The 21,400-nt window shown below is 37.9% G+C and overlaps 1 protein-coding gene and 1 pseudogene across 2 annotated transcripts; one reads left to right on the plus strand and one right to left on the minus strand.

Annotated features, from left to right (window-relative positions):
* The first annotated feature begins 1,412 nt into the window (after nt 1-1,412).
* LOC115962030 (pentatricopeptide repeat-containing protein At1g12300, mitochondrial-like) lies at nt 1,413-5,942 on the plus strand. Its single transcript, XM_031080897.1, has 3 exons — nt 1,413-1,718; nt 1,893-2,177; nt 4,791-5,942. Exons 1-3 carry the CDS (start codon nt 1,413-1,415, stop codon nt 5,940-5,942), a joined length of 1,743 nt encoding a protein of 580 aa, XP_030936757.1.
* Nucleotides 5,943-16,353: 10,411 nt separating this feature from the next.
* LOC115959626 lies at nt 16,354-20,990 on the minus strand (annotated as a pseudogene). Its single transcript, XR_004084941.1, has 7 exons — nt 19,661-20,990; nt 19,414-19,533; nt 18,468-18,661; nt 17,879-18,089; nt 17,456-17,693; nt 17,092-17,242; nt 16,354-17,007 (listed from the first exon to the last, which is right to left on the minus strand). The product of XR_004084941.1 is annotated as a G-type lectin S-receptor-like serine/threonine-protein kinase At1g11410 (transcript).
* Nucleotides 20,991-21,400: the final 410 nt, after the last annotated feature.

A 21,400-nucleotide genomic window follows, 5' to 3' on the forward strand; every position in this document is an offset into this window, starting at 1 on the left:
ATAGTAGAATTTACCTCCCCAAGGAGAGCTGATTTGAAGAAGGATGCTACTGCTTCTATCACATTGGATTTAACAATAGACCAAGCCTTTGTGAAGAAGAGTGCAGTAAATCCATCAAAAGTCCTGGGGTTTCGTCACTTCCCAAGGAGAATACGTACTTCCAAATCTCCTCTGTGGCATCCACCTGCAAAATTCCCTTCACATTTTTAGGAAGCAGATCAGACAACAATGTTGCCACCCGATCGGTCATATTAGTCTCATTTAGGGCAGAGGATGAACCACCCAATCACTTTTGGTAGAAATCAATCACCATTTGTTTTATTTCGGAGGGACCCTTTATTCATTTTCCATTGTTGTCTAGAAGGCATTTAATTGAGTTCTTTGATTGCCTCACTTTCATTAAGCAGTTAAAGTGTGAGTTATTATGATCCTCAAAGTTCAGCCATGTATTCCAAGACTTCTGCTTAAGTTATGACTCCTGCTCTTAAGATTGACGGATACTTGTTGAGGCACTGCTCCTCTTTACTGGTAAGTCTGATGTCACTTGTATTCTGCAGCAATTTGGCCTGGACTGCTTTAAATTTCTGTCTTGTTGGTTCTACTCTCTGAGGGATCCTACCATACAATTAGGCTTTGCTTTTTAGTGGCTTCAAGTTTCCTGCATAGAGCATACGTAGGGGAACCTCTAATCTCTGTCAACCCATGCTTCCTCCAGCGTCTAAAATCTTTGTGGTCACACCAAAATAGTAAAAGAGTTTGAATGGCTTTGGCTGGCAATTCTTCTTATCCCAATTGAGATTATGGCAGGGGAGTGATCAGAGATTCCTGGTTGATGGAATCCTACAACACATTGGGTGAAAGCTAGAATTTATTTTATTAGTTGAAATCCCAAACTAGTCTTTTAACTTCCACTCGAGATTTTGTTGTACGGTCACACGCCTGATGATTCTTTGAGAGTGTAGCAAGCAAGAAATTTATTGGAGAGTGAACAGTCAAAACCTTCATCAATCTCTCTTTGACTACAAAAGTTGTTGCAAGATATCCCCCTTGGCGATTATTTCAAAACCAGCCAGAGTTATGATCTGTTGGAGGTTTGAATTTTCGACAAACCAGAATTATAATCTGTTGGAGGTTTGAATTTTTGACAGCCCTTTAGGGTATTTTGAGTTTGGTTCTCCCTCCTCTAGGCAGAGCTTATGCATATTTCACTGCCTTCGGGGGTGTTTTGGTAACATCTACACTTCTTGTTGTTGATGATAATTCGATAGTTACAAGAGATGCGAACCAAGTGAGCTACTTGAGAAATAGGGAACTGGCAATTGGAAAGAAGGAATAGGGTTTAGAAATATCTTATCTGATTTATTCAGCATAAATCTTATAATTTGATTTCCCTGCACTAAACATCTAAAGTCATGGGAGAATCTTTGCTTTGCTTCAGAAGGCCTACCTTTGTGAATGCTCGAGTCATAGGTATTGTGAGTCAAGTTAAGGATGGTGATAATCCTGCTTCTCTGATCTTGGCAGAAACTTTTTTAGGACTGGATTCTGTATTTATTGGGGGAGAGTCACAACACTTTCTTGGAAGTCCCTTGACTTTGCAGATATGGTTGATGGAAAGACTGAACATGATTGCTACACCTACTACTGCTAATTATGGTCCTAGCAATTTTCTCAGTAGGGCTATCCTCAAAATCGAGTGTCAAACTGAAAGCAATTGGGTGAAATTTCTAAACAAGAAGTCTAGTGTCTCCATTCGATGGAATTGCTATTGGTGGAAGTGCCCACCTCCTTTGTTGCGATCCCCGAGATCTGATCATATCTTCATAGTTGGATTAAGAAGGGCAATTTTTTATAAGACTGATAGACTCTTGAGACAATTCCATTATGAGTAGGGAATGCCCGGTAGAAGAGAAAGAAAACCTTTTACTGCTGTGGACACAAATCCTACTTCTGTGAGGAACATGCTGTTGGGCTTGGACATGGCTAACCTAGTGGATCAATCTTTTGTTAAGGTTCACTTTCATAGGATGACCATGGAATATTCTAACTGGCTGGTAAACAAAATTACGGGTAAAGAGGCTAACATGGCTTCTATGAGAAAACAATTTCTTAAAGATAACCAAGAGAAAAAGAAGGCTAACAATTATGAGTTCAAGAGGAGGGACAAAGATGACAAAGTACCTACCACAGATGGAACCAACGAACAACCAAAGGAGAAAAGACTGAAAAAAAAAATGATTCACTTATTTTCGGGTTCAGGGCTTTGTTTAGGGTTTGGTTTTTTATGGTTTAGTTTGGGGTTTGGTTTTTAAATTTTGTGTAATGGCATGGTTTAATGGAATGGTTAGATTTTGGAAACATTATTTTTTTTTTTAAACTTAATGGATTAATGATGGGTTTGGGGAAGTTGTGACTGGACCAATATATGATTGCCTACTTACCTCCTTAGTAGAAGGATCAAGTCATCACATAGTTCATTCCATTTCTGAAATATATTGAACTCAGGTTAGTACCTAAGTTCTCCATTTGCAGTTTTTCCAATTGAAATCAAGGGAAATGATGTTTCATTGAAGTTGAAGCTATTAACGGAGAGGCCCTTCTTAGATAATTCTAAGAATTATTATGGTACTAACAAAGAATACTCTTTTGAAATGCTATCTTTTGCATGGAATAACTTCAATTAAAAGCTAGCAGTGTACACTTGTCCATTGCCAAGCAAACTTGAGCAACAAATTTCCTGTCAATGATGCTGGTGGCAACAGCTAATATCCAAGGTGCATACTTGGAGAAGGTTAATGTCTGAGGCCCTAATTTTCTAGTCAAACTTGAATTCAGGATGCAATTTCTCATGGCTGGTTGAAACCAATGGACATAGAAGTAATATCAATCTATCAGCCAGGATGTTTGCCAAGGAGCATCCAAATGACCTGCAAGCTAACACAGATTTTGTTGAGAGCTAGAATGTGATTGTTTACCAAAGAAGTTGGGAGAGAGGAGTTGAAAGTTTTGCTAAACTTTTTGGCAATTATGACTACCACAGAAACATCTTTCCTTCAAATGGTATAGAACCTAATAAATGTAAGGAATTGTGCTTAAATTTTGCTCTCTATTGGGGAAGCTTTGTTGTATTAAAGAAAAGTTTATTAGACATTATTAGAACTTTAAAACAAATAATTAGTTTAAAGTTGACTAGGTTTGTTTGCAAAGTTATTCTCAAAAAAGAAAAAGAAAAAAAGGTTTGTTTGCAAAGTGGATGTGGGTTCAAGGTTTTATTAAAAATTTCCCAATAATTTCTATTTTATATTATTCTAATTATTTTATATATTTATATATGGAAAAATTTTGGCAACAAAATTAGTTGTAACTTAAAGCTATAACTCCACTCAATATCTTTTTATTGGATGTGAATTTTGATAAAATCACTGTTAAATTACATTTTCTTCTAATATCCTTCATGCTTTCAAATTTTCGTGAAGATCAAAGATCAATAGTTATGTTATTAATCATATATTTAACTTTCAAGTTTTGTGGTCCAAAATGTTGCATAAAAAATAAGTTTATAGATTGCATAGTAAATAAAATCCGATTGACACGAAATTCAACATATGTGTTAAAGAACATATAAAAAAACATGCAATTTAATGATTTGATTTCAAAAATATTTAGTCATGTTAATTTTATTAGTGGAAGTTGTAGCCAAACTTTTTCATATATATATATATATATATATATATATAATTTCTTTATATTATTATTATTTTGATAAAAAAAAAGGATTTATTTATTAACTAAAGAGCATTGTTACAAGAATTGTCCATTGGGCACTTGCGAGGAGTGCTTAGTTGCAAAATATCACACACATTGACACATATGTTATATAAACAAAATTTGGACATTCATTATATTCTCTGACATTGCATTGGTGCTCTTGTCTCCTTTTTGCTAGTTCATCATGGAAGGACAGTCCATTCTTAAACATGTTTAAAATTAAAAACCATGGTTTTAAGGTTTCTTGACTGATATTATTGCAGCTTATTAGGTACAATGTATGAAAGACTAGTACTACCTACTCTCACTTCGGGGTGTCCGAAAAACCAAATGGACTGATTGAAATTTTGAATTTTGGTTTTTAAAATTTCAAATTTTTTTGTTTTTGGTTTGGTGGAGATGTTGGATTTTTTTACACTAAAACCGACTGAACCAAACTTATATATATAATTATGTAACTTGAAGACATAACTTATCAGTAGCTTAGTGGTGAGATAAGTGTGTTTTGGCCAACTAATTTGAAGTTCAAGTAAACTGCCCTCAAAACCGACTGATTCTCTATCTCTATCTCTCTCTCTTTCTCAATTCTCAAACTCTATCGTTTTGTTCTGATTTCAGCTGCCAAATTGTTTGCTCGATCTTTAGGAAAATGGGTACGTTGCTTCGTGCTTCCCACTCTTCTTTTCATTCTTATTGTTATTCTACTCTTACTACTGCTAGTGCTTAAAAAAACCCGAATCATAATTTGAATCAAAATCAATTCTTGAAATCTGTTAGAGATCAGTGCAAATCTAGAAGCTTTAGGAATGTTGATCATGCCTTAGGCCTATTTGATACAATGCTTCACATGCACCCTTTGCCTTCCATTGATGATTTTAATCACATGTTGGGAGCCACTGCAAGATTGAAGCATTACCCAGTAGTCAGTTCTCTAATTAAATGAATCGAATCATTTGGTATCTTTCTTGATGTTTATACTCTTACTATTTTGATTAACTACTTTTGCCATTTGAACCGAGTAGATTTTGGGTTTTTTTGTCTTGGCAATAACTTTGAAACTTGGTTATCACCCAGACTCTATTACTCTAAACACCCTTGTCAGGGGGCTTTGTCTTCAAGGTAACATTGTTGGAGCTGTGAGGTTGGCAGAAGAAATGGAGAAGAATGGGTATAAGCCTGATGCATTTACTTGTGGAACAATACTGAATGGTCTGTGTAAGATTGGACAGACTAGTATGACTATTAGGTTGCTTAGGAAGATGGAAGAAGGGAATTTTGAGCTTGATTTGCCAGCGTATAACACAATCATTGATAGTTTATGTAAAAATAGATTGGTAACTGAGGCTTTGAACCTTTTATCTGAAATGATGAGTAAAGGCATTCAGCCGAACCTTGTCACTTACAATTCCTTAATTCAAGGTCTATGCAATTTTGGCCGGTGGAGAGAGGCTACTACTTTGTTGAATGAGATGGCGCGAAGGAAGATCATGCCTAATGTGTATACCTTCACTATATTGGTTGACACACATTGCAAAGAGGGAATGCTGATAGAGGCAAAAGAAGTTTTTGATGTGATGATTGAAAGAGGAATCATGCCTGACACAATCGCTTACAATTCTCTAACTGATGGTTACTGTTTGCAAAGCAAAATCGATGATGTAGTCAAAACAATTAATATGATGGATGATAGGGGTTGTTCATTTGATGTGTTTAGCTATAACATATTAATCAATGGATTTTGCAAAAATAAAAGAATTGATGAAGCAAGGAGTCTCTTTGATGAAATGTCGAACAAGGGAGTGGCTTCCAACATTGTGACTTATAACACTCTTATAGGTGGGTTTTGTCTAGTGGAGAGACCCCAGGTTGCACTAGACCTATTTCATAAGATGCAGGCATGTGGCCAACTTCCAAATCCCCAAACCTATGTTATCTTGTTGGATGGCCTTTGTAAGAACAAAAAAATTGGGGACGCAATGGCATTGTTTCAAGACATGGAAGACAAAACACTGGGCAACGATATTGTGATTTACAACATATTGATTGATGGTTTGTGTAATGTCGGGAAACTTACAGCTGCAAGAGAACTCTTTTATAGTCTACTTGCAAAAGGATTACAACCCAATGTTCAGACTTACAATATAATGATCAAAGTTTTTGCAAAGAGGGGCTAATTGATGAAAGGAGTGAGCTGCTAGAGAAAATGGATGGGAACCATTTCTCTCCTAATGATTGAACATATAACAGAATCATCCAAGGGTTGCTGCAATAGAATGAGACAGAAAAGACTATGGAACTTATCAAGATAATGGTTGACAAGGGTTTTTCAGCAAATGCAACCACTGCATGGTGGTTGACTTGCTATGTGTAAATCTAGCAGATAAAGCACTTCAAGAATTACTTGTTAAGACTTTGCCAGTCAATCTATAAGGTGTATGTATATTTGTTGGAAGTGGTTATTTACTTTTTTTATTTTTTATTTTATGAAGTGATTTTTCTTTTCATATCATTGATGTTTTTTTCATTTCAAAATTTCTAGCAAAAGAATACCAATGGTAGGAAAGGTGCTTCACATGTTAATTAAGCATTATGATCCCTGTTTGTATGTTACTGTTCTTTGAAATCTTCTTGTTGGAGTTGAAGTATATTGGAAGCTTAACTTGATTACATTTGAGTAAAATTTTGTCTTAAGGTTTCAAGTAATTGTTTTTGATTGCAGCAATGATGATGATGATGATGTTTTTGGAGAATCAGTAATTGGGTTGAACGCATATTTCTTAGGATGGGAGAGGGTTAAATTTCACTTTTGGTACTCTGTCTCTCTCTCTACATGCACAAACATACCCCTTGAGGAATGTTTATAACAAAGTTTCAATATAAAATATTTGGGGTTTGGATGATGATTGTTAGTTCTACTAGAGGATCATTGGATGAGGACACTCATACAGCTTTAATACTTTATGCCAATATGCCTGCTAACTTTGGCAGCCGTTGCAATCCTACTACACATCAACCAGACGGAAAATGGTAGCCCATTGAAGTATAGTGCGTTTTCTATATACAACTCTATTGACATATGTTGCAACATTTCATCTAGATCAAATTGTTTTATGTAGGATGGAAAAACCCTTCATTGGAGGGACCATTTGGGTTTGTCCTTTATTTTAAGCATCTCATTTCCTGTATTTATTTGTGATTTTTCTAATAATGTTTGCAGTTAGTTTTATTGATACAATGCTTCACATCCACCATTTCCCTTTCCTTGTGGATTTTTAATCAATTTTTGGGTGGCATTGCAAGAATGAAGCATAACTCTGTGGTCATTAATTTAGATAGAGATATGGAATCATTAGGAATTGCTCCCAATATCTTTGGCTGGAAGAATAGTAGCAAATGGCAATGGTACCTTGGTTTCTAGGCTTGATTATGATGCAGTTGATCTATTCTTTCTCCATTGTGGATTATCTTTCAATGTGTGGATACATTCAAATTCTTTTTAGTGATAGTGAATGCTCAGGTATTTTGTGTACAAATGACTCTCTCTCAATGGAATCATGCTTGTGCTTTGAAGCCCATTGGGAATTTGGTGAATGCTCAGGTTTTTAGCGTGCCAGTCTTATATTAAGTATTTTTTTTTTTGAGAAACTTATATTAAGTAGTTGGTTACATCTCTATGGTTAAGTAGTTGTTATATCTATTAAATGAATCTCAACTACAAGAGAGCCCGATTAATCACAAATCTAAAACCAAAATCAATCCTAGCTTGGCCAAGCCAATTTTATTATTTCCTTCCGCATTAGCTTGCTAAATTAATTGAATATAGAATTACAAAAAGACTTATTTATAATAAAAAATTGCAAAAAGAATTAGAATTTTTACTGACCTATATGAAATGATTTAGGGAAAACTAACATTAGTACTCCATCTATAGCTGGTTGAAATGTTGAATTGTAAAAATACTCAGCTACTAAAGCAAAGTTTAAAATCACACACCGAAATTGAACCCTAATTTCCATAGTCAATCAATAAAAACAAAGACTAAGGCACAGAGCAATGCACAATATTCAATCACTATGACTGCGTTATGTATGATCAAGATACGAACTTAATTTTTACCCAAAAAAAAAGTACCATCAGAAGATTTGCCGGAGGTGGTAATGGATAAAGTATGACAGTTCTCGTCGGCGCTGCTGTCCTCGTCGGAATATTCCTTCTTCCGATCAAAGATTCCTCACATTTTGGTGATTCATCTTCGCACATAGAGAAAATGCAATCTACTTCGAGAGCGAGTGAGAGAGAGAGAGAAAGAGCAATCAAAGGAAAAAGAGGAAAAATAAATGAAAGAGAATAAGGTAGGGAGGACCTTAATACTCTGAGAACGAAAATGTGAAATTTTCATACAAAATTTTCTAGTCTTGCTTAGAAATAAATCAATGAGTGTTTATGTTTTACAGTCTTTTTTCGAGGGATACTGGGAAATCTACAAATTTTAGAGCGAAAACTCACGTTGGTGTCCCACCATTTTTTTCAACACTTATTTCAAGGGTTATATCTTGAGTTATTTTGAAGATTCTGAGTAAGCCTAGTAATAGTCACCCGTATGTTACATTTAGTGTTTATATGGATAAATTTTTATAAACACTCGAAAAACAAGGGTCGAAACAAGTCCACTTTTTTGTAGTGAGATAACTTTTCATTAAGCAGTACCCATCAATGTTTGCAACAAATTCAAGAAATTTCGTTCAACATGAAGCAAGAACCATCCAAAATTACAATAAAAGAAGTCCTTAACTCAGAGATAAATAGCAGTACAGAAACCCCAGTTACTTTGCCTTGAAATAATCTTTCATTAAGATCAAGCGATATGTATTTGATAGTAACACCAAGGGCCAGCTGAACATAAAATATAGCAAACAAATGAGGGTTCCTTGTTCACGAAAATTGTTCCTTAGGGCTTCCAATTCAAACAAATATTTGGCACTAAAGAACAATACCTTTTACCGGCCAATTTAATTTTGACTACCTAACTGAAATATGTGAATAAAATACACAAAAGAGAAAATAAATGAAACAAATTTACCTTGCTTTCTAATGATTTACAATCAGAAAATAAAATTGTTGGAAGATTTACAATTAGAAAATAAAATTGTTGGAAGCAAACCACAGTACATGTAAATAGGAAAAATATAAAGAACATAAGAAAAACTATATTTAACATAGAATTGTGCATTTCCATCATAATGCAAATCACCTTATTGAATTGTTTATCAAATCCATTATTTCACTATATTCGAAGTAAAGACATATAGAGTCTCTAAAACATAAAATAGCTCAAATTGCGACAAACACATAAATTTCCTAGTGCATTTAGTAGGAAGAGATGGACTTGCTCAACTAATTTGAGAAGAACAGAACCCCATTTTTCAATGGTTCAGTCCTTATGACATTTTGCTGCAGGCTAACAATCAAATTATGGGTTTGCTCTGAATTGAAAGTACTTGAAAACTACTTAGCAACATGCCTGAGGAGCTCCAAATCACCAATACTTAGATTTTGGGTTTACCAATCTTGTATTTTTGACAAAGGCGGATGCTTACAGATATTATCAAGAAATTCAAAAACCTAAAATCAAAACTCTAAGTAGGAGTGGAAAAGTTAAGAAGCAATTGGAATCTAATATATCTACCAAAACTGAAAACCCAAAAAATGAGAGAGAAAAACTTGAATGGCTAATGTTCTAAAGAGAGAAAGAAAGAGAAAAGAAGGTACACATCTGTGAAAGAGGAGATTGGTGGTGAATCAACAGCAAAAACGGTCTTCTAAATCAGAACCCCAGAAAGAAAAAAAAGCTATGAACGACATATATTAGAAAACAGAGAGGTTGTGGGGTTTAGCACTTTGACTTTGACGTGAAGGTTGAAGGGGGAGTTGTATACCTGTACTAAGGTTCTAAATTGATAAATTCTAATATAATAAAAAATTAAAAAGAATTTAAAGAAAAGAAAGGTGATGTGAAAAATTGTGGTGCTAGTAGAGGCTTCATTTTAATAATAATAATTGTGGGGCCAGGGAACTTATGATCCGGCCCACGATCTACCAGGGCCCAGGGCCCGTGCCGAGGAGGGTATTTGCCGAGGACGAATGGGGAAAGGCCGAAGTGTCGGGGGGAACAGCCGAGGACGACCCTGTCCTCGGCACTCCAAGACTTCAAAGGGAAGAGCAACGTCTTGTTGAAGGCTGCCCCCAGAAAGCCCCCTGAAGAAGATGCGAGTAGAATGGGACCCATGTGGGGGTACAGTGCGAAACTGGTTCAGGGTGAATACGTCCCCTCCGCATTAAATGCACCCGCCAACGTCCCAACCATGTTAATGAGAAAAGACGCCTGGACAGGGTGACTTCGATCATCGCAACTAACAGAAAGTAAGGAGGGACAGCTGATGGGACGGGTACTGAAGTAGACACCTACCTGATCAACAAGTGGAGGGCTAAGATCAACCAAGAAGGGCTATATAATGTGAAGGTTAATGCACCAAGAAGGAGGCTGGGAAAAAAAGGCCAAAAACCAGAGCCTCCCAGTCCGCCTCCAGGAGAAAGACTCCTCGAGCGAACACGATTTAATTCTATATGAACACTACGACAAACCACCGTCTGGTGACCAAGGCCTAGCCTTTCAAACCCACGCTCTACAAATGATATTGTTTGGGCCTCTTTACGTACGAGCCCAATATTATCTTGGGGTCGTTCCAAATCGTGTCCTTACAATTGGCGCCGTCTGTGGGGACCACAGCAAGGGCAATTGCCTGTAGGGGCTGGGCAAGTATGGCTGGCTCTTCGGCATTAGGCATCTGAGCGCCGACCACAGGCTCAGCAACCTCTTTGGGTACTTTGGGGTCCATACGCTCAGATGCTCCTATCACATCCTAAAGCTCTCCCCTTTTAAGCGGCTCGCCAGGAGAGGCGCCGACCTGTACAGCTTCCGACTGAGTGGCCCCTCCCTCATGTTGGTCGCTCACAGCCTCGGAGCTGGTAGAGGTGGCCTCACGGATGGTTGTAGGGTAGAATATGTTCTCCGCTTTCCACAAATCAGACGAAATATACACCCCAGCTTGCTTCAAGGCCTCTTCCCAAACCTGGGAGCAGTAAAGCCTGCATACTCCGGGAATTTGAGCTTTGAGGGAGGCTTGGGTGTCAGCTACCCCCGCATTGTAACCCTCATCCTCGGCCGTTTCCTTGGCAGCTTCAGCCTCGTTTCTGGCAAACTCAGCCTCCTGCTTGGCCCTCATGGCTTCGTCCCGGGCATACTTCGCCACACCTTTGGCATTCTCTGCCAAGATCAGTCTTTTATTCAAATCACTGATCTGATCCTTGGCTATTCGCAACTGATCCTCGGCTTCTAGCAGACGTTTTGTTTGGTCCTCGGCTTGTTTTTGGGCGCTAGCTAAACCCACCGAGGCGCTATCCCTATCTTGGATAGCTTCTGTTAAGGCAGCCTTGGCCTTGGTGAGGTTGTCCTCGGAAGCTTTGAGAGTCTGCATGGCCTCTAAGCGCTTGGAGCGTTCATTCTCGGCCGCCTTACTCTGCTTGTTCACTTCCTCCTCCATCCTATAGGTGGTCTGGAGAGCTTGTTAAGGGAGATAAATGCATCGTGAATGACAGACCAGGAGTAAGAGTTAATAAGGTTTTAGGGTTCAAGAGCCTTACCATGCCCAAGTGTCTATTCGTGCTAAGGAAGACCTCCTGCATCCTCATTTTCTTCAACCCATCCACGTCGGTGAGAAGTAGCATGGTTCTCCCTAATGCGTCCGCTACGTAACCACCCTCGCCATCTCCAAGGTCCTACATGGACGCGGTTTCTAGCAGTGGCCTCCCGTGGAGCATTGGAGCGGGAAGCTAGGCGCTTGGCAAGGATTGGGCCTCGATCCCTTTTCCCTTGCCTTGGGAAGATGGGGCTTCGGTCTCTTTACCCTTACTTTGGTGCCCAATCTTCAATTGTTTCGCATGCGGGGCTTCCTCCCTCTCCTTAAAAGGTTGAGATTTTCCCCCATCCATGGTTTCCTTGCCCTTGGGACTCCTCTTTCTCTTAAAAATCAGTGTTCTCCGGCTGAGGAGGCAGAGCTGGTTGGGGAGGAGCAGGAAGTTTGGGGTGGGGGGATTGTGGCTGTGACTTCGTGGAGGATGACCTAGTCTGGATAGTCTGGGGCTGAGGTGGTGGGGACGGAGCGTTGGGTTGCGGCGTTCCCTGCGCACCCTTCCCCGGTTGACCCTCGAGGAGTTCGAATAAGCTGGTCGGGGGCTTTCTCTTAAGTCCCATCTCGGCTTGGGAAAATGTGCCTATTGATGACAATTCTGCCTCAGACAAGGCTGGGTCACCTATGTCACCAGAAGGATCCTCAGATTGGTCGGCTAGGTCAAATACCCCAAATCCCTCCTCGGACTGATCTAATTCACCTTCGTCCTCCGCTCCTTGATGAGATGAGGAGAGGTCCACCAGTGGGACACCCTTTGGGACAGATGATCCTTCGGAGATTAAAAATCCTGATTCGACCACGGTAATTTTTGGAAGCCAAGGACGGCTATCGCTGATCACGTGCCTAGGGTCGGCAAATGATTCTAAAGGGGAGCGTACCCTAATATTTTGTGAGCGGCTTGGACTTGACCATCTTCGTCATTTACGAAAACTGCCGCTTGTAGAACAGCCTCCAAGTCCACCCGGTTAACTAAGTGAAAATGCCGTTGAAAAGCATGTGGATCTGCAAAAAAAAAAAACACATATGCATGGTTAGTTATCGAACCACATCAGATTAGAATGGCGCAAAGGGTCGGCGCCCTTCCATTCCCTATACCCCACCTAGTTCTCCTTCTACTATGGGGCACGGAATGCCATCATGCCATTCATCGGAGACAATAAAGAAATCCTTGTTTAATTCCTTATTGGAATCAGGGAGGCATTGAATTAGTCGAACCCTTTCGTCTCTCGTCTTTATGTAGTAGGATTTCCCTTTCAAATTTTGGAGATTATAGCACCAATTCACGTCATGGTGGGTCAGTCTTAGCCCCATCTTTTCGTTTAAAGCATCCACACAACCCAAAATCCTAAACATGTTGCCGGTGCACTGGGTGGGGGCTAATCGGAAGTGCCTGAGATAACCCTTCGTTACCGGCCCCATAGGGATTCTCATGCCCCCCTCTACAAAGGCGAGGACGGGAATTACTACCTCGCCCGTTTCCCTCTTATAGTGCCACTCCCCCATCTTACAATGCCTTAGACTTACGTTGGGAGGAATCCTGTAATCGGCGATGAACTTTTTCATCGCCTCTTCAGTATCGACTAATTTCCTCAGTCTCAATTTAGCCATCTCTACGACTTTCTAAACAAACTCAACCAGCGACGGGAGAAGAATGGGAACCAAAGAAAAATAAACCCAGAAAAGAAAAAGCACGAGTTAATGGAGGCAGGGAACTTACAGAAAAGAGGAAAGACGCTTCGGACAGGCTTTTTGTGCTGAAAATAGACTTGAGTTTGGACGAAAGTTCAGATGAACCCAGGGTATACGCACTAGAACTCTTAAGTGCAAAACTGAAGAGACAAATCCGTTCCAAAAAACATTTAGGTTTCCTATTGAGAGTAACTGCACGAATTTTCCCGCCTATAAAGGCCAAGGAATCCCCACCGTTAGATCTCCATCATGCCGTAGAACGTGGGAAACACAGAGTCGCCCGCATTTAATGAGGCCACGCTTCACCTTCCAAAGTCTCTAGGAACGTGTCTCGGGCAGACGAAAAGTCTCGGGAACCGATAGGTGATAAGGATTGACAGATGTCTGGTGTCATCAAAACCCTCCTATCCGTCCGAGGAGCCGGATAGCAGGATTTTAAGGGGCTATTGTGGGGCCAGGGAACTTATGATCCAGCCCACGATCTACCAGGGCCCAGGGCCAGTGCCGAGGAGGGTATTTGCCGAGGACGAATGGGGAAAGGCCGAAGTGTCGGGGGGAACAGCCGAGGACGACCCTGTCCTCGGCACTCCAAGACTTCAAAGGGAAGAGCAATGTCTCATTGAAGGCTGCCCCCTAAAGAAGATGCGAGTAGAATGGGACCCACGTGGGGGTACGGCGCGAAATTGGTTCAGGGTGAATACGTCCCCTCCGCATTAAATGCACCCACCAACGTCCCAACCATGTTAATGAGAAAAGACGTTTGGACAGGGTGACTTCGATTATCGCAACTAACAAAAAACAAGGAGGGACAGCTGATGGGACGGGTACTGAAGTAGACACCTGCCTGATCAACAAGTGGAGGGCTAAGATCAACCAAGAAGGGCTATATAATGTGAAGGTTAATGCACCAAGAAGGAGGCTGGGAAAAAAGGCCAAAAACCAGAGCCTCCCAGTCCGCCTCCAGGAGAAAGACTCCTCGAGCGAACACGATTTAATTCTATATGAACACTACGACAAACCACCGTCTGGTGACCAAGGCCTAACCTTTCAAATCCACGCTCTACAAATGATATTGTTTGGGCCTCTTTACGTATGAGCCCAATATTATCTTGGGGTCGTTCCAAATCGTGTCCTTACAATAATAATGATGATGATGATGATGATAATAACATCTTGTATGGCACTAAAGTTGCAAAGCATCCATTATTTATTTCTCCTTCATTTCTTGCATTTTCCTAATATCAAAATTTGATTTTTATCATAAATCCAAATTTTAAATAATTAGAAGAATAGAGAAAGAAAAGTTGAAATTTATTTTATCAATTTATTTTGAGGGATCAAAATAAATGTCTAAACTTGATGTTTATAGATTAATTTCTTACTTTGATGATTGATCATCAGGAATGTTTTACAATTATTTATTTATTTTACAATTATTTAAATATTAATAGATTTTGTATGACAGTTTTTTTTGTTTATAATTTTTTAATCTTGCCTCCCTTAAATTGAAATCCTGGCTCCACCACTGTATGTAGTCAAAGATATGAATAGAGTTGCTTGTAATAAATTGGCTGATTTTCCCAAGTCTAGTACTGCTAAGTTGGCAACAGATGTTGTATTTATTTGTTAAATTTAAAGTCTTTAGAATTCAGGCCTTTTCTTTTTCTTTTTCTTTTTGGTTTTAATTATATTGGGATTGATGGTAAGTTGACAATCATTTTTGAAAGAAATTCCATCAACTGTCATTAAAAAAAATCAAGCTGCTACATCAAGAGACGCTTGATTTTGGATGAAAGAAAGCACCTCCTCACTCCACACAACCAGGTCTTGATACAAATTGAGAAGGAGTAGCCAATTTATGGGCAACTACATTTCTTCCTTCTTAAATCTTAATAATGAAAACATCACATCCCATTCGAGAAAAAAAAGAAAAAGAAAAAGAAAAGCTCAGCCATAAGGGTCTGTTTCAAGTCTCCTTCTAAAATAATCATCCTTATCCCAACATCCATTATTAAAAGGTTGGCAACTTTTTGGTGCCAAAACATTTAAGATTTGAGTATATTAATAGAATTGTGTTAGAGTTTGGTTTTAGTGTGGTGTTTTGGATTTTGAGATTTAAATGTGTTAAGTTTTTTATAAGCCTTTCCCCCCCAAAAAAAAAAAAAAAAAAAAAAAATTCGTTATGGGCCTAGCATGTTCTTAGATTTTTCTAATGTTAGTTGAGAGAGACATTAGGGGCTTGATGTTTATTGGGTTTTTATTATTTATTTTAGGTTAGGTTTTTTTTTTTTTAAAATAAAATTTTTTATATTATGACTTGAGGTATTTTGGATTTTAATACGTAAATGGGTTTTGCTGGTTTTAATGGACTTTCAGGTTGACTGGCAAATTTAGGCTATATTTCATATTGGGCTAAAAGGGCTAATGGACCTAAGGGCTTGAGCCTGGCTATTGGTGGTGCCATAGGTGTAAGACAGGTGTGTGGACCGAATCATACCACAATTGACTGGGATGGATAAAATTACTGTTTGGGTTGTCCATTTTGTGTGTATAGGAAACGTTGTGTGTAAATTTAGAAACTATGATGTGCATGTGTAATTGTGAGCAAGTTCTACAATTCTTACAAGATGTAAGTTATGTGTAATCTAGGTATGCAAATCATACAAGAGAATAACATTAAATTAGACTGTTGTTGCTAATTGGTGCAATTTTTGGCTAACTCTACTCTACTTCCCTCAATCCAAAATGATCACAAAAGAAAAAGGAAGGAACAATTAAACACACGTGGCATACTGAGGTTCATGGAGTACAATTAATGGAAGAAAAGATTATGATTCATCATTCTAGAAACTTTTGGTTGACTTAGAAATTTAGTCTCATGTTAATTAAAGAGAAATTTTGTCTCATGTTAATTAACTAATTTTTTAGTGAAATTTTTTTACTTGGAAAGTATATGCTTGATCCCTAAAAAAAAGTATAATTTTGGACTTTGAATTTGACACAAATTTCACTAAATTTGGGTTTGAAACGAATAAAATGTAACCATTTGAAGTTGGCATAATTATGTTGAGTCTAGGAGTTTGCTAAACCCTCATTAGACAGCTTGCTCAAGTGAAATTGTAACAAACTATAACTGACTTTGAAGGCTTGGCGACTTACACTAATGATTTTTAATATAAAACTAAGCCTTGTTCATCAAATTCTGAGGAGAAAAGTTACCATATCAAGTTTGGCTAAGAACAAACCTTCTTGAGCCTAAATAATTAGAAAACGCTATCTCTAGGGTGTTCTCCACGTGAGATCGTTTTAGAGTTTTTCACCTTGAGCCATAATGAAGAGATTATAACATAGTAAGTGTTCTTTCAAACTTTACAAAACTTGAATGTCTGCCAACAAGTTTATCGGTAGAACACCACTAGAATGTTCTATAGAGTACCATATGCACTGTATTTCTTCAAATATGAAATTGTAGTATAGGTAATACGGGCATACTTTAGCGAGCTTCAAGCACAGAAATAGTTACATCATTGATTGAACTAGGTGCTTCTGCAAAATTTGATAAGTCTTGACCATAATCTATATTTCTTTTATTGATAAATGTTGGCTTGTTCGGTGTGGGAAAAGTTGTTTCATTTCCTAGCATGGATACAATTTCTACCATGGTTGGTCGATCAGTTGCTTGTTCTTGCACACATAAAAGCCCAATTTGAATACATCTTGAAACTTCATGAGTAGGATATGCTTGACCTAATGATGTGTCAACTATGTCCAAGGCTTTGCCTTCCATCCATAAGTCCCAAACCTGAAAAATTTAACAGTATCATACTTGATACTTCTACGGTGAAGTTCGTTAATTCAAAACAAAATGATAATATAGTTTACTTACATGTCCTATTAAATTTAGGCATGGACGTGCAACATGATAGTGATTGTTTCTCTTGCCACTAATTATCTCTAGTGTTATGACACCATAGCTAAAGACATCTGATTTGGTAGAATATAATCCTTCCATTGCATACTCTGGTGCCATATATCCACTGCAATTTAATGAAAGAAAATAAATAATGATTGTGTGATTTTTGTTTTTAGCATTTGTTGTCGATGTGTTTGTGCATATGTAGCCTACTTATCCTTTCTTTGGTGCAAACTCAATTGGCATTCCTTACTATTGAGTTTGAAGGGGTGTGTTAAGGATATGAATGCAATTTTGTGTGTGTGTGAGAGAGAGAGAGAGAGAGAGAGAGAGATACTAGGTGCCAACAACTCTATTTGTATTTGCTTCAATTTGCTCATCTCCAAACATTCTAGCCAAACCAAAATTTGAAATTTTTGGATTCATTGCAGCATCGAGTAGGACATTGCTTGTTTTTAGATCTCTATGGATGATTTTTAGTCTTGAATCTCGATGAAGATATAAGACTCCTCGAGCAATACTAGAAATAATTTCGAATTGCTTACTCCAATCCAACAATTGCCTTCTGATTTCGTCTGGATAAAAAAAGAAAAAAAGAAAAGAAAAAGAAAGTGTCAATCCATAATGCATATTGAAAAACGATTGAAGTTAAAATCATAATTTGCCTCCAGCTTGATTTTTATTATACTACAGTTATAATAATGCCTGCAAGAAAGAATTAGATAGTTGAAAGCCATAAGTGAAGGAAGAAATGGTATACCAAAGATGAATAAGTCTAGGCTTTTGTTTGGCATGTATTCATAGATTAACATCCTCTCTTCTTTATGAATACAGCAACCAAAAAGCCTCACAAGATTCCTATGTTGGAGCTTGGTTATTAGCATGACTTCATTCTTAAATTCTTCTATGCCTTGCCTTGAACTCCTTGAGAGTGTTTTTATTGCTATTTCCTGTCCATCGGCTAGTTGACCCTAAAATTATAATTGAGACTTCAAATTATTAAAATATTCTTCCTCAAAAAAAAATTATTAAAATATTAATTGAGAGTTACAAATATTAATAAGTTATTATGATTTTTCTTACTATACTATTAGTATGCATGTGCCACTTTTAAACCACGTCCATGGCCTCCACCAAATATTATCTTACACGTGGGGTTATTAGAAATTAAAATAACAAATTGTGAGAGCTTCCCCCAAAATTTTGAGCAATTATGATTCTAGCTTTTCGACCTCAACCTTGCCCTAGATGTACAAAATTGTAGTCCTACATAAATAAGCATTACTTCACATTTATTAAAAGTTGTGTAGTTATCTTAGATATGCTTATCATGTATAAGGTGAAAGTACCTTGTAGACGGGGCCAAAGCCACCTTGACCAAGTCTTTTAGTAGGAGAGAAATTGTCTGTTGTTGCAAGTATGATGCTTATGTCGAAAATTGGTAGATCTAGTTTTCTTCTACCTTCATCAAGCTTCTGAGAATCTTGAAAGGTTGTTGAACTTGCAGTAACATCATTGAACAATTTGAGCTGTCTTTCCCTTGCTGTTCTCATACAATAGCAGTTACAAATATGATGGTTGTAAATTTGTAATCATGTTAAGCATTTATATATAACTGGATAAATTGCACCAACCTACCGAGAAATGTATTGAAATAACACTTTTCCCAAACGTTTGTACAAAACTCCCCTCCTAGAAACTTTGGTGGCTATTATTTTGTGAATCTTCAGTGCAATATTAATTTTTCTAAAGCTTTTAATGATTATTCAACTTTGAAGAAAATTGGTGATTTCAAGGTTAAAAAGAGATGAGTTTATAGTTTCCATTCCAAAGAAATCAAACTTGTCACACCTTGTCTTGTGTAAGTTTTTCCTATATTGATAAGAAATTCTTTTTCTTAGTTTGATATTATAACAACTATTGGTATTCTTTGCTACTTCATTCCTCCATTTGAAAGGAGCGGTAGCGCACTTACCTTGCCCTCGAGTGATGACTTTTACAGTTTTACCTACCCTACTTCGTCTCATTCTAGCCCACCCAATCTCGAGTGTGCTTGTAGGGGGATAAATTAACATGATAATAAATATAATTGTTGTTAAGTAATCAACAACATATTAAAATAAATTTCTAAATATAATTTTTGTTAATTAAATCATCAACATAAAAAAAGAAATTCTTAAATAATATTTTTAATTTAGTTTAAAAATTAAATTAACCCATTATTAGTAAGATTTATGTAATAAAATAATTGTAGCACCTCTACCATAATTCACACACGTAGGAAACACTGCGTACCTTTCCTTTTTCTCCTGATCAACCAATATGCACAGAGGAAAATTAGTAAAGGAGTAAAAAGTAGGGCCACGATCGTAATTGCCTGCCTCTTCTTGTTGGCAAAGAACCCATTGGAATGAGCTGTAAACAAGAAAATTTCTCTGTTAACGCAACAAAAGAAGTTTTTGAAATTTCTTTTTTACAACTAAGATGATAAATCTTAATTAGAATACATCAAATATTTATGCCTTAGTAAATTGTTGAGTACCTAACTCAGGCGCGTCCACTCGCACGTACAAATTTTGGCCCCCAGTCAACACACTCGTGTCTATCAAATCACCATGCCATCTCAAACACCCGACTTGCTCCTGTGTATCTATGCCTCCATACGCCGTGCAATTACAATTCTGCAAGCATTGTTGCTTACACTCCTTCAAACTCAGCTTCTTATCAAGTTGTGCAAATGAACTATCCGGAAGCTTCACATTTTCTACCTTCACAAACCTATCACCACTCTTGCATATAGAATCCTGTCCACGCTTTCTTACACATCCACCAGATGTATTTCTCAGAGACCATTCACTTGGTGACTTGGGTTGGAACCCAGGTAGACAAGTGCATTCAAATTTAGCATCATTTTGAAGTTGACATTTACCAAATGCACCACACTTGCCGTAATAGTCACAAGGGTCCGACGGCTCTGACCCGATAGGAACCCATCTTTTATAATTATCTCCCACCCCAATCACAAAGAATTCAAGAGACCCCGATTCATTTACCACATATCTTGAGAATACTCCTGGAACTAGATCAATCCAACTTATAGTAGTCTCAATCTTGTTGTTCACCAGACTTAAATTATAGAGCCAATTAGTTTGTGCGGGTATGGGTATCCCGCTCCATCCAGATCCATTCCAATGACCAGAACGCCACCGCAAAATATTACATTTGTACACATACTCCTCTGGGGAGGTGCTATTAGTGTTGAGCATAAACAAGCAATTCCCAGTTCCTGGATCATCTTTGGACTTCCAAGATCTTAGGATTCGATTCAGACCGGTTGTTCTGTCTAGCCCAAGTTTCATGTGACCAAAAATCGTATCAGTTGGGTAATCAAAGCTTTGCCATAGTACCTCATTTGTTTTGTTAACAACCAATTGTAGATTTCCTGAATCCAAGAGCTGAGCAAGAGTACTAACGTTGCTTGATTTTGAGGCAATATTTGTGGACCAGATGGGTTGGTTTTGATCTTTGACATGGAGTACTAGGTTTCCGTGAGCATCAATTGAGAGAACCCCAGAAGAATCATTGATAGGGTTGTCTCTGTTGGCAACCCACACCACGGGATGTTCTGCAGCTCTATAATACCGAATTCCAACATAGCGTTTGGTGGAAACTCCGGGACTAAAGAAACAAGTGCAAAGGTTTCTCCTTTAGAGACTAAAACGTCACCAATATCTCTGATGGGTTTGCTGATAGTTATGGTGTCTTGCGAAGTGCCAAACTGGGAAAAAACAAATAGAAGCAATGTTTGCAGAAGTAGAAACCCCTTAGCGAAATATATGATCATGACGAGTAAGGTTGTAGATACTAGATGATAGATATGTCTTTTTGCCCACTGGAAATAGAGGTTGAGACTGTTGAATAGGTAAGGCTTTTTAAATATATGATACAAGAATGTGTATGACGTTTTATTCATATTCTAACTTTGACCGAGTCAGAAATTTGTCTCAAATGCTGGTTTTCCAAAGTTGATTTATTGGGTGGAAGTCGAGTGATGGCCGATGGGTGGATATTGGGAGGTCATTAAACAACGTTATCTATATTGGGTTTTCAATCACGGTGCTGCAAGTACCGTGATTGGAGGGTTAAGGTGTCATTTTCCCTTTGTTGTTTAATTATCTTAATCTTAATTGTAAGGGTCCTTAAAAGGGGTGACTTTATGGCAATTTTTATACTTTATTTTCATAAAATTAAAAAAGTCTATACTGCATTAAGCAAATTTTGG

This window comes from Quercus lobata, chromosome 9 (assembly GCF_001633185.2).
Source record: "Quercus lobata isolate SW786 chromosome 9, ValleyOak3.0 Primary Assembly, whole genome shotgun sequence".
NCBI classification, from domain to species: domain Eukaryota; kingdom Viridiplantae; phylum Streptophyta; class Magnoliopsida; order Fagales; family Fagaceae; genus Quercus; species Quercus lobata.